This window comes from Haemaphysalis longicornis, unplaced genomic scaffold (assembly GCF_048455015.1).
Source record: "Haemaphysalis longicornis isolate Haplotype H1 unplaced genomic scaffold, Haemaphysalis longicornis Haplotype H1 scaffold_1, whole genome shotgun sequence".
Lineage (NCBI taxonomy): Eukaryota > Metazoa > Arthropoda > Arachnida > Ixodida > Ixodidae > Haemaphysalis > Haemaphysalis longicornis.
In genome coordinates, this window is record NW_027526203.1 from 94001997 (window position 1) to 94015380 (window position 13384).

The 13384-nt window shown below is 51.7% G+C and overlaps 1 protein-coding gene across 5 annotated transcripts; it reads left to right on the forward strand.

Annotated features, from left to right (window-relative positions):
- Positions 1 to 4647: 4647 nt before the first annotated feature.
- On the forward strand, positions 4648 to 8848 carry LOC144178178 (uncharacterized). Of its 5 annotated transcripts, none has more exons than XM_077705826.1 (4): positions 4648 to 6230; positions 6714 to 6813; positions 7421 to 7608; positions 8227 to 8848. In XM_077705826.1, the coding sequence occupies exons 1-4, from the start codon at positions 4860 to 4862 to the stop codon at positions 8692 to 8694; spliced, it is 2127 nt and encodes a 708-aa protein (XP_077561952.1). In that variant the 5' UTR covers positions 4648 to 4859; the 3' UTR covers positions 8695 to 8848. The 5 variants fall into 5 exon arrangements, with proteins under 5 accessions (XP_077561952.1, XP_077561959.1, XP_077561935.1 ...); XM_077705833.1 differs by having other exon boundaries at positions 8239 to 8848; XM_077705841.1 differs by having other exon boundaries at positions 4649 to 6230; positions 6753 to 6813.
- The last annotated feature ends 4536 nt before the right edge of the window (positions 8849 to 13384 follow it).

Genomic DNA, 13384 nt, shown 5'->3' on the forward strand with positions numbered 1-13384 from the left:
CCTGTCTCGCCGCAGTTGTAACATGCAGCCTGTCGGCGTGCCTCGAAAGCTTTCTTTCTGCGCTGGTCCTCAGCGTCTGCTGCTCTCTCTTTGTTATCGTGGCCAGTTTCTCTATCCACGAGAACGACTTCGCTTGCCCCACCGTCTTCCCGGGGAGCTCTACCTTTCGGCCCTGGCTTATCAGGCCTCGGCCTGAACTCTTTTTGGCCGTCTTTCGGCCCCTGCGCACCTCGACGAGCGACGAACTCGTCGGCTAGCTGAGCTGCCTGATCCACAGTACTTACCCCTGGCCTATCTTGCACCCAGAGTCTCAGGTTCTCGGGTAGACGGCGGTAAAACTGCTCAAGACCGAAGCACTCAACTACCTTGTCATGCTCTCCGAAAGCCTCTGCCTCTTTGAGCCACTCTTCCATATTTGCCTTCAGCTTGTAGGCGAACTCCGAGTACGACTCGCCCCTAGCTTTCTCGGCTTCCCGGAACTTCTGGCGAAACGCCTCTGCTGACAGCCTGTACTTACGCAGGAGGCTCGACTTGACTTTTTGGTAGTCCTCCGCCTCCTCCTTTGGCAAGCGGGCCATCACGTCGGATGCCTCACCTGGCAAAAGCGTAAGCAGCTTTTGCGGCCATGAGTCTCGGCTAAACTGGGCCCTCTCACACGTACGCTCGAAGTTGACCAAAAAAAGACCGATGTCTTCTCCTACCTTGTAGGGTCGCATTAGGTCACACATTCGCAACGTAGGTCGGTCAGTCGCCGCAGACTGCACGCTGCTGCCACTCTGACGTCTAGTTCGAGACGCCTCGACGTCTAGACGCTTCATTTCCAGCTCATGCTGTCGCTCCTGTTCTCGCTTTCTATCTTCGCGTTCCTGTTTCTGCCTCTCGCGTTCCTCACGCTGGCGCTCAGCCTCTGCCTCTGCAGCCTGACGTTTAGCGGTCTCCCTGTCATTGATCGCCTCAATGCACTCAGACAGCTCGTCATCGTCAGCCCCAACAGCGAGTATAGCCTCTATCAGCTCTGGCTTTCTCAGCGCGTCCGTAACATCCAAGCGTAACTCTTTTGCAAGCTCCAACAACTGCGTTTTTTTCAACGCTTTCAAATTCATGGCCGGTCTAGAGTACTGCTTTCCCACTGTTCCAAAAAAAATTTGTTTTGCGCGAATAACCCACGCGGCAAAAACAGACGCCCTACCAGCTATCCTCAGAAGCCTGGTAAAACTCAGTGAAGAAAAGTTCCGCACTCACCCTTGACCGCCGTGAATTCTGCGAAGTCCGAAGCCGCCTTGACGTCCGTGGTGTTGGGTCTCGCACCGCTGGCTCCAGGTGTCACGAAGTTGTCATCCGACCGCTGCCAACCAGTTGTTGCGACCGGGCGGGGGCACCCGATCCTTTCTCCGTGGCCTCCAACATACGATGGGTAGCGTGTAGGAAGCGAGCGGCCAGCCGGTGTTGCAGCCGTGAAGAAGTCCAGAGCAGTAGGATAACGTAACTGTTTACTTCATAGCGAGAGGTGAGCCGAAGCCAAAAAAACATACAATGCCCCGACGGGCGAGGTTACAATACAGGACAGGAGCAGAGCGACCGCATGGATTCGCTGCTCAGACAGGAATGAATATCAGCGTTTGTGCTGCTTCTTTTATACCCAAAAAACGCCCCCAAGAGTAACACGCCACGAAATCATAGACACACACACGCACAGTCTTTCCAAGATCGCGAGTCATCTTCGCCCCTTGTGGCGTCCGAGAGAGGGGGGAGAGTGTCCTTGAAAGGTGCCGGGGTCGCGCTATCAACTGCTGATCGTGCCGATAGCGAAACGTCTGAGCCGGGAAGGTCAGGGCGGGATTCTCCGACGCGCAGGTGCCTGAAGGGTGTGGCGCTGGCAGCCGCCGGAGGCACATTGCAAAGCGAGGTGACTGACCCGGCATGTCGAGACACGAAAGTATGATTCACCAACACGCGGGTGCACATGGTCGATTCCCACGTGGTCGCTGATGCGGGAAAACACGTGTTGCTGGCCGATTCGTAACAGCCGCTAAAACGGAAGAGGAGCAGCGGGAGGAAAAAGAGGAGGAGGAGAGATGAGGACGGGGAGGAAGTACTTCTATTCAGATTTTTGAATGGCCCAGAGTGCGGCCCAGGGGAGTGGTTCCTTCTTCACTGGAGCCCATATGCAGCCCGCGATGCCTGTGCTGTGTCCACCAGCTGAAGCAGGGTAGGCAGAGGGGGGCTCGACAGCAGCATCTCCCTTTGGTTTTGTTGGGTAGTTGATGGAAAGAGAGGAGGGTGATCAGGGCTAAAGTCGCACACTCCTCTTATGTGGCGGATTGTTCCTACTTCTGAGCAACATTTACATGCAGCGTCGTAGCGATTCGGGTGCAGTAAGTGAAGACGCGTCGGGTATGGGAATGCACTGGATTGTATGAGCCGTAGGGTAGTTTGTTGGTCTCTGGAAAGGTCAGTGTAAGGCGAAGGTAGGGTCTGTCTCTGAAGGCTATAATGCTGAGTTATGGCCCTGAACGAGACAACCCGGTGACTGTCCTTGTGCAGCTCTATAGCATCGGGGCTCAAGCGTGCGCATTTTGGTGAGCCCTCCATGGAAGAGTGAGCGAGTCTCCAGATAGCTGAATGGAACCATTTTGGGGGTGGGTTTTCAGCAGAAGCAGTGCCGGTCGGGAAATCCAACCCGACTGGTAATTCCGGTAGGCTTGTTGGGAATCGTTGACTACCTTCCGAATCCCTGGTTGAGAGCGAGCCAAGGAGATAGCTGCCTCTTCTGCTGCCATCATGTCTTCGGTCTTGAGCGAGGTACAAGCAAGGAGGTTGGTTCTGGAGGTAGCAACGGTGATGGCGTCGTGCTACCCTCGCTGTTAGGAGGCATCAGTGTACATAACTGCATGATCCCCACAGAGGATGGTGTTGAGCGCTTGATCCCATGCTTGTCGGCGACCCTCGTCGTGTGGGGGTTGATATTTCTAAGCAAAGGGAGCATCTTTAGTGCTTGTCGCCAAGAGAGCGTGAGTACATCAAGCGGAGTGGCATTCTGTGCTGCCTAGACAATCTGGTGAAGGATGCAGCGACACACCGCAGTTCTGCTCATTCGGAGTTTCTGGTTAGAAAGATCGCGCTCTATCATCTCTTCCACCGTGTTGTGGAGCCCCGTGCTCAGCAGCCTCTCTGTAGACGCACTCAGGGGAAGACAAATGGCCTGCTCAACCGCCTTTCTAATCATTATATAAAACATCTTTGTCTCCTCCTTGCCAAGAATAAGACAGGGGGTTGACGTAAGTGATTCTCGAGAGGACAAAAGCTTGACTTAATCGAAAGGTACCGCATTCCTTGAGGCCTCGCTTATTGGTGGCAACTCGCCGGATCATGTGTATGATTTGGATGATATTCTGTTTGAGGCGCTGCAAGGATACGTCATTCCTGGTGTTGGCCTGGAGATGTAGGGCCAAGATATTGATGCTGGGGCATGAAGTGATGGCCTGGCCATCAAGGAGCATTTGAATGTGTTACTTGGTGGGCCGTTTGGCGTGAGGGCGGACGGCAAAGCGCTTTGATTTTTTTCGCGTGAACACTGGAGGCCACAAGGTTGAGCACATTGGCGTACTAGAAGTAAGATGCCATGCGTTGCTGTGGGCTTCCTTAAATTTGTGTAACTCCTACCCCACGCGCAAGGCTCGCACAGGGCTGCTAGGCGTGCCGTGCGAGGAGCGCACTGCGGCGTGAGAAATTGCGTGACTCTATCGCGTGGCGTTCAGCGAGAATGCAAGGGGTAAACCAGTAGATGTGCTTGGTGAGTACACCACCCGTCTTCCCCCTCTTCGCGTGGGCTCGTAGCTAGATCGGTAAGACAACGGGCTCTCGCTTTGCTAGTTTATTAGTTCAGGTTGGATTCCCGGCGGTGCCAGTAAATTCTTTTATTTGTTCGATGGAGTTTTCTGCTGACACCAATGACCCGCCGTGGTGGCTCAGTGGCTAAGGCGTTGCGCTGCTGAGCACGAGGTCGCGGGTTCGATTCCCGGCCGCGGCGGCCGCTTTTCTGATGGAGGCGAAAAGCAAAAACGCCAGTGTGTACGAGATTTCGGCGCACGATAAATATCCCCAGGTGGTCAAAATTAATCCAGAGCCCTCCACTACGGCGCGCCTCATCGCCTGCGTTGCGTCGGCGCGTTAAACCGTACAATCAATCAATGCTGACACCAATGGTCGCGAAAGAACCCTGGGGGGGCAGAGGTGAAAAGCTTTGCTTTAAAACACTGCGTTTATTTTTTTTCGGGATTATGCTAAGGCTGTGCGCGATAAACGCCAAAAAACGTCTGCATTTTTTTAAGACGATAAAAAATGACGGTGATCTGGTCCGCTTATTCTGTGATAAGCTTGTTGTAAGCATTGATACGTATACTTGGGGTTGTAATGGCGAATGCGCAGTGCGTTTCTTGCACCAGACCCCTAACGATCAACATGTGACAAGCCCTTCAAAAGGCACAAACCAGTGACGCTCTTGTTTGCACCCTGCAATTAACCGGCCCTTGTCTTCTAATGCGCAGCACAGTTCCATCGTAATTTCAAGTGTTTTGTTTACTAGCATTAGCAGAAAACGTGGCGCTTTTATCTCTGATCGACTCATATTTCTGTAATCGCGGTAAGTGAAACGTGGCTGAGTGCAGCTTTCCCCGGCGATATTACTCTCATCAGTGTAACCGAGTTGACACTGCCGCGATAACGAGCGCAAGCTGTCGCTCCTGCGTGAGCGTGACGTCACTCGCCCAGCCTACATAAACCCTTCGTTATCGGCAATAAAACGTTGTTCGACCCATGCCGTCAGCTCGTTCACATGGTGGCAGCGGAAAACAGCCAGCATGACGACACCGCTTGCGTTGCCGACACCGCCTGCATTGCCGACGACGCTCCTGCCGCCTCCGAAGCCCCTCGACACATCGCGAGACGGTTGGCTTGGGTGGAAGACCTGGAAAAGTAAGTTTCAACTGTTTTCCACGGCTACTCAGCTGAACAAGCAACCGAAAGAAGTGCAGGCGGCGACGCTTTTAGTGACCATTGGAGAAGAGGCTAGAAAAGCGTACGCTTCGTTCAAGTTTGAGCCAGGAGAGGACACAAGCGATGTAAACCTCATAATTCAAAAATTTGAAGACTTCTACAAGCCCGCCAAGAACCTCACTTACCATGAGTTTTGCTTCGGCTCCCGAGACCAAAAAGAGGACGAAAGTTTCAATGACTGGCTTGTCGAATTGCGAACGCTAGCCAAACACTGCGACTTTGGAGACTTAGAAGAGCGCATGCTTCGTAGCCGCATCATATTCGGCATTAGGGACAAGAGCCTGCAAAAGAAGTTAATTTCGGAAAACCCATCTTACCAAAGAGTAGTCGAAATGTGTCGCATCCAAGAGCAAGGCGAGGAGCAGTTTCGGCAGATACGTGGCACCATTGAAGGCGCTGAAACTGCAGCCGTAAATGCGTTGGACAGAGTTTCAAAGCCATGTAGCAAATGCGGCTACAAAATTCATCGTAGCGGTCGCTGTCCAGCGATAGCAAAAGCATGCAAGAAATGCGGAGGATTGAATCATTTCGCCCAAGCGTGCGCGCTGTCATCCTTCTTGCGCAGCGAAGATTCAAGGCGCAAGGAAATAAGAGAGCTGCATGTTGACGAAAGGTCAGATTTTTTTCTGGACGCTTTAACCGTGGGCGCACTCGCTAGTGACCAGTGGACCGCGACAGTTTGCGTTGAAGGCCGTCCGATGGTCTGCAAACTTGATACAGGGGCAAACTGTTGTGTGATTTCAAAGCAAGATGTGTTGTCGCTTCCGAAGAAGACTCATCAAGCCTGCCGAGCTACGTTAACGAGTTTTTTCGGGCACAAAACGACTGCGCAGTTTAAGGTGAAGTTGTCGCTATCCGTGAACGATAAACAGCATGATGAAACCTTCTTCGTCATTGAGCAAAACGTGCCGGTGACACTCAGCGGAGCAGCAGCAGAAACCCTTGGCTTAATTTATCGCATCGATAGCGTCGAGACACAACCACTGTACCCAGCGGCGCAGCCCTTCGCCGATGTTTTCACAGGATTGGGACAGCTAAAAAATTTTGAGTACGACATGAAGCTCAAGCCGGGCGCCGCCGGTGTCGTTGTGCCAGCCAGAAGGGTTCCGGTCGCCATTGAAGAAAAAGTAAAGGCCGAACTTCAACGCATGGAGGAGCAAAACGTCATAACCAAGGTAACCGAACCAACTGAATGGTCCAGCTATATGGTCGCCGTAGTTAAAGGTGATAAAGTACGAATTTGTCTCGACCCAACAGAGCTTAACAAGGTTATGCTGTGTGAACACTACCCTATGCCTGTTCTAGAAGAGGTCGCGCAACGACTATCTGGAGCCAAATGTTTTTCTACCTTGGACGCAGCATCCGGGTTGTGGCAAATAAAACTTTCTGACAGCAGCTCTAAATTCTGCACAATGAGCACGCCTTACGGGCGCTATCGGTTTCTCCGCATGCCTTTTGGAATTGCTTCTGCCCCGGAAATATTTCAAGCAGCCATGCACCGCCTCTTGGAGGGCCTGTCCGGAGTAGCTGTTGTAATGGACGACATATTAGTCTGGGGCACAACGAAGGAAGAGCATGACAACAACTTGACTGGTGTGCTTGCACGCTGCCGTGAGCACAACCTCCGTCTGAACTCGCAGAAATGTGCCTTTTTGCAGGAGCAAGTTCGGTACTTGGGACACGCTTTCACCACGCAGGGACTGAGCCTTGATCCCGATCGCGTCCAAGCCATTTTGGACATGCCAGCGCCGAGTAACAGTAAGGAATTGAAAGTCTTTCTAGGAACAATAAATTACGTGCAGCGCTTCATTCCGCGAATGTCTGTGCTCACCGCCCCACTTAGAACTCTGCTGCGCAAAGATATTGCCTGGGTCTGGACTGAAAAAGAGCAAAGCACAAGTAACAGCGCCAGTGCTTGCTTACTTTGATTCGAAAAAGCCAGTCACCCTCTCTGTTGACGCCAGCCACATGGGCGTTGGCGCCGTTCTGATACAAGACGGCCGCCCTATCGCTTTCTCGTCTAGATCGCTCAGCGATGCGCAGACGCGGTACGCGCAGATTGAAAAGGAAGCTCTGGCGATTGTGCATGGCTGCGAAAAATTTCACGATTATATTTTCGGCCAGCCTGAGGTTACAGTGGAAACCGACCATCGTTCGTTGGTTCCAATTTTTAGTAAGCCACTTCACCAGTGTCCACTTCAAATGCAACGAATGCGACTGACATTGCAGCGATACGCCATCAATCTACTGTACAAGCCAGGAAAAGAGATGTTTTTGGCTGATGCGCTCTCTCTTTTTCCAAGCAAGGCCTTATTGGCGGAAGAAACCGAGCGTTTCAATGTTAACGTCATTGCCCTCGTTCCAGCTTCCGAGCGTCGCCTCGAGGAGCTCCGTGCAGCAACCGCCAACGATCCTGCTCTGTCGACCGTCCGATCCTACGCCGAGACTGAGTGGCCGGAAAACAATGAGGACGTGCCAGCAAGCGCCAGACCATATTGGGCGTATCGAGAAGAGATGCATGCACAAGATGGCCTCGTCTTTCGCAGCAACAAGGTAACCGTACCAAGCGCTAAGAGAGCAGAAATCCTTCGTCTTCTTCATTTGGCCCACTCAGGGGCGGAAAAGATGAAAATTCGGGCAAGGAGTGTCATGCTTTGGCCATCAATGTCCAGCGACATTGACCAGGTTGCAGCATCATGCAAAGTTTGCCAGGCTCACCAAAAGCAAAACACGAAGATGCCTCTACTGCCTCATGATGTCCCCACTCTGCCGTGGGAGATAGTTGGCATGGACTTATTCCATCACGGTGGTAAAGAGTTTGCCATAATTGTAGACTTCTACTCCTTTTATTTTGAAATACAGGAGTTTCAATACACAACAGCCCGGCACTTGAAGGAGTGGTGCGCTAAAGTTTTCTCTGTCCATGGCTTACCAGTGAAGCTCTGTAGTGACAACGGGCCCCCCTTTAGTAGCCACGAGTTCCGTGAATTTCTGCATGAACTAGGAGTCACCCACGTGACGTCAAGCCCTTATCATCCTCGTGCAAATGGCATGGCCGAAAGGGCAGTTCAAGAAGCGAAAACGCTACTAAAGAAGTGTTCCTATAATAGCCCCGACTTCTATTTAGCTCTGCTTGAGTTGCGCAATACTCCACGTGATGCTATTTTGAAGTCACCTGTGCAGAGGCTGATGGGTCGACAAACGAGAACGCTGCTACCAGTTCCCTCCTGCCACCTGAAGCCGTCACCATTGCCAAGCCGGGAGGTGCACACCCGTCTCCAGGATATGCGCCACAAACAGAGGGTCTACTACAATCGAGGAGCTAGGGACCTGCGCACCCTCTCACCCGGTCAGAGGGCCTCGGTGTACGACACGCACACACGGACGTGGTCCCCGGTCGTTGTGCTGGGATCAGCAGGAGCTCCCCGCTCTGTGCTAGTGAAAACAGAAGACGGCCGAGAAATGCGACGCACACGGGAACATCTCCGGGAGGTTCCAGAACTACCGTGTCCCGACACTACCCCAACACCTTCCTCAGGCTTGCCAGACTCCGGTCCCGTTCCAGAGCCGCCGCTACCACGGAGAAGCTCTCGGGAACGTCGCGAGCCTCGTCGGTACCCCCTGCCGGAGCGATCTTGATTTCACCAAGGAAAGGAAGATGTAACCGAGTTGACACTGCCGCGATAACGAGCGCAAGCTGTCGCTCCTGCGTGAGCGTGACGTCACTCGCCCAGCCTACATAAACCCTTCGTTATCGGCAATAAAACGTTGTTCGACCCATGCCGTCAGCTCGTTCACAATCAGTAACTCCGAATTTTTTGGATGTGACTGTTAATATCGTAGAGGCGCTGGTGTGCTCCTTGCTGTCAAAAAGGAAATAATTCCTTTTTCAATTCCAATTTGTTCATCTCTTGAGTGTGTATGGGTGTCAGTGAAGTGTGGCATGACTAGTGTTATTATTGGTGTTGTTTATCGCCCCCGGACGCGAGTATATTGTTCACAAATGAATTTTGTCAAGTTTTGAATGAAAGCTGTACCCGTTTTCCAAATTCAGAGCTTATAAGGTTTGCAGACTTCAATTTCCCGGTCCTTCAATTTCCCGGCGCCCTGGTTCACACAGTAAGTGCCCATCTTGATGAGCGTACCCCATGCGAGCTCGTACAGCTGGACCTGTCTCGAGCTTTTGTCTGCCTACCACACGCAGCCCTGCTGAGTTGCATTGAAACGAAGGATATCTCAGGTGGCTTACTCATATGGACCTCGTCATTCATAAGTAACCACACCCAGCGTGTCATCTACCGGGGCGCGACCTCTTCCAGCACGGCAGTCCTCGCGGGTGTACCACAGGGAAGTGTACTTGGGCCAACACTGTTCACAATCTACATTGACAGTGTCACTCGCAACCTTAACTGCATACCATTTCTTTACGCTGATGACATTACGCTGCTCCAGCCCATCCACCGACCTGCTGACTACACCTCCCTTCAGGCTGACCTTGACGTGTGTCACCGCTGGACTGAAGAACACCAACTCCCGGTAAACACCGCCAAATCGTGCACAATGACATTCACCGGACCGTGTCGCCCTCGTGAAATCCCAGTGCTCACTTTTGGAGGCCGCGAAATTAGGCGAGTGATATCAACAACTGTTCTCGGTGTTGAACTTGACTCGCGCCTATCCTTTGCTCCTCACGTCCACCGCACTGTGGCCAGATCCCGCCGCATGCTTGGCTTTGTCACGCGCAGCACTGTTGGCATGCCCCCACGGCGTTTAGACAGCTGTACACTGCCCTAGTCCTGCCTGTCATGGAGTACTGCTCTGCCATCTGGTTGCCTCACTCTGCTGCCCATCAAGCTCGCCTTGCTAGTGTGCAACGACGTGCGGCTTATACCTTCTATTCTCGGAGCACGCCAAAAAGCCAGCGCCTGTCCTACACACAAATGCAGAATGCCGCCCTGCAGAAACTTTCATCCTGTCAGCCCCTTATGTCTCGAATCCAGGCTGCCACCATCCGCCTCCAATGCCGTCTCTTTGGTACCGGACACCATACCCTAATGGGTGCGCCACGCCTCAACCATCGTACAAAGCCCCTCGAGCCCCTTCTGACCCGAACGGAGAGACATGGTTCCTCGTGGCTCCCCCGTGCTCTTGCGCTGTGGCGACAGCTTCCAGCAGACCTCGCTGGAACATTCCCACCCGAAAATGGCGACATCACATTTGTGTCTAAGGCTGCACAGCGCCTGAAGTAGCCACTGGACTACCTGGTCATCACCCCACGTTTTCCCTTACTCTGATCTGCATTCTGTATTTATTTTCTGCTACGCAATTCCGACCTCCTTTCTTCCTCCTACTTTCTCTCCCCATTTCCCCCTCACTTCTCTCCCCCCTCCCTTTTTTTCCTAACTCCCCTTTCTCTCGTCCACTTTGAACTGTAATTTGGGTCCCAGGTTGGGTACGCAAGCCTGACTGGTATGGGCAATTCTGCCTTTTGCGGCCCTGTACGCCTGGGTTCACCCACCATGAGTACAAATAAAGCATTATTATTATTAATATGACAACGTTATCTTTAAACGCCAGTGATTCTGAAGCTTATGCGTTCCTTGAGTGTTGCCTTGATTTCTTGCTCGTTCAGCTAATCAGCGAGCCCACAAAACAATCCGCCACCTCAGCCAACATTCGTGATCTAAGCCTGACATGTAATCCCTGTCTTTGTTCTGACATTATAAAACTCGATGGGCTCTCTGATCATTATTGCATCATCACGGCAAATCTAACGTATTCACTTAATTAAAAAAATTAACAAATGAAACAGATAAAGTGTTACAACATAGCCAACTTCAATTGTATTAATCAAGAGATCCATTTTTCCAGAAGAATGAAACATTTTTCCCACGCGAGTATTTTTGTCACGTTCCACACATGTAAACCGGATTCTTTTAAGGTTTCCTCAACTATCGACAAATACATACCTGACACAACAATATCATGCACTAACACCGCTCCTTGGTTTAATAATCAACTTCGTCGCCTTAACCACAGCAAGAAACGTCTCTACCAGCAAGCAGATAAGATTAAAAATCTACTTCATGGCTCCGGAACAAATTGTGTGACCAGCAATGGCAAGCGCTTCTCAAAAGAACACGTCGTCATTTTTTCACTCATGATTTACCCTCTATGTTAAACAAACCGCAAAGATTCTGACGCATCATTAACCCCAGATTACATCCTATCATTACGCTTTCGATGGTCAACGCTGACATGATTTCAGAGGCTGGCTGTGCGCAGGTCCTCAATGATAGTTTTTGTTCCGTATTTACACGCGAAAACACTAATAGGTCTTGTAATCTAAGCCAAGTCGTTGATAGCGCAATGTTAGAGATTATCGTTAGCGAAGCCGGTATTTCATCATTACTAAACCAACTAAAAATCTCTTCTGCATCTGGCTACCTCTGTTTAAATAACAAAATACTCGGTGTGACACTCTCGAATACACGCCCCTACAGCGCGCCCTACGAGGAAGACATTCGGCAAAGGCAGCTGTTTGGCGCGCCTTCCTCGGGTCACGCGCCCTATGGGCCTTCAAACGCTTTGAGGTGTACCGGGCACGGTGGAAGGCGGTGGAGGTCCCCGCGCTCACATTTGGCAACGCCGTCCTCTGCTCGTCGTCGTCCACCCGCCAGGCACTGGAAACAAGGCAGCGAGAGGCTGGGCGGAAAGCGCTGGGTGTGCACGGCTTTGTGCCCAACGAGGCCGTGCAGGGGGACATGGGGTGGTCCTCCTTCGAGGCACGCGAGGCGGTAGCCAAGCTGGCTTTCGAGAAGCGGCTCAGCCAGATGCCCGATGGGCGATGGGCGCGCGAGGTGTTCAAGTGCATCACCTACCGATGTCTGCGAACCAAGTGGGTGGCGCGCACCAAACGCTTCGGCGAGCGGTACGGCATCGCGGCGGCTCGCCTCACCGAGCCCCCACGACACGACCGGCGACAAAAGGTGCGGAACCAGGTGGCGACCGTCGAACTCGAGAGATGGAGGAAAGCGGCGCAGGAGAAGTCGGCGCTGAGCATCTTCAGCGGCAACAAGACGGGCATCGAGAAGGAGCCCATTTACGACAACGCCCGAAGGTGCGGGCTTCTCTGCGAGGCTCGCAGTGGGGTGCTTCGCACTCGCGGACTGCGCGCCAAGTCCACGGAGGGCCTCGACACCACCTGCAGCAGCTGCAACCAGGCCGAGGAGATGGTGCGCCACGTCGTTTTCGAGCACACAGAACTGAAACCTCCAGCCGCGGTGGCAGTGACACAAGACCCGGATCTTTCCGCCTCCCTTAGTGCCCGTGCGGATGTACAAGTGGCGCTACCGGACCCGCTCGCGATGGCGCTGGGCTTTCACGGACCGAAACAACAGCCTCACTGGGAAGCCGTCGAAGTCACAAAAAGAAGACTGGAGCACTGGTGGCGAAAGAACATAACGGAGGGCGAAAGAAAGAACTAACGGAAAGCTAACGCCAGATCCGGATTTCCCGTCAATCACCCGTTTAAAAGGGAACGGCAACAGTATATCTATCTATCTATCATACTCAAGAATGCTTGCAATGGTATTTATCGCATCTTGCGCTCCCTTTTTCTACAGTCCCTTTCATCTGGTGTAATCCCTGAAGATTGGAGAATATCAAAAGTAACCCGAATTTTTAAATCCAGCAATTCTTTATCACCGCTTAACTACAGTCTTATATGAACAACAAGCTCCATATGTAAACTTCCCGAACATATCATCCACATACAAGAGGTTAGCCACTTCGAAGAACATAATATCATCTTTAAATGGCAACACGGCTTGAGAAAAGCGTACTCGTGTGACACCCAGCTTGATGGATTCATTATAACCTTCACTCATCTGTCGACGCTGGGCTTCAAATAGACTCAAAATTTCTAGATTTTTTGAAGGGTTTCTACCAGGTACCTGGCCACATATTGCTAATAAAACTTACGCAACTCAATATTCATCTTATTGTAACCACATGTGTTAAAGACTTCCTGTCCTTAAGAATTCAATTCACATCGGCCAACAACGTTAAATTTTTCTTCGGTCAAGGCAACTCTGGTGTTCCCCAAGGCAGCGTCCTGGGTCCTTTAGTGTTTTTAATTTTTGTTAATGGCTTACCTAATTGGGTTACTTCTAGAATCAGGCTTTTTGCCGATGACTACGTTATTTATAGTAAAAAAAATTGCGTCCTTGACGACTACCTACGCCCTCCAAACTGACCTTGACTCTATATCTACTTGGTGCTCTACTTGGTCAATGTCACTAAACAATTCCAAAACTAAGCTTATGTC

Coding starts and splice junctions, on each gene's coding strand:
- LOC144178178 (XM_077705809.1), top strand. CDS start 4,860: ATGACGACACCGCTTGCGTTGCCGACACCGCCTGCATTGCCGACGACG. Junction 6,814..7,420: donor CATGCCAGCGCCGAGTAACA/GTAAGGAATTGA, acceptor CCCTCGTTCCAG/CTTCCGAGCGTCGCCTCGAG. Junction 7,609..8,226: donor TCGTCTTTCGCAGCAACAAG/GTAACCGTACCA, acceptor GCTATTTTGAAG/TCACCTGTGCAGAGGCTGAT.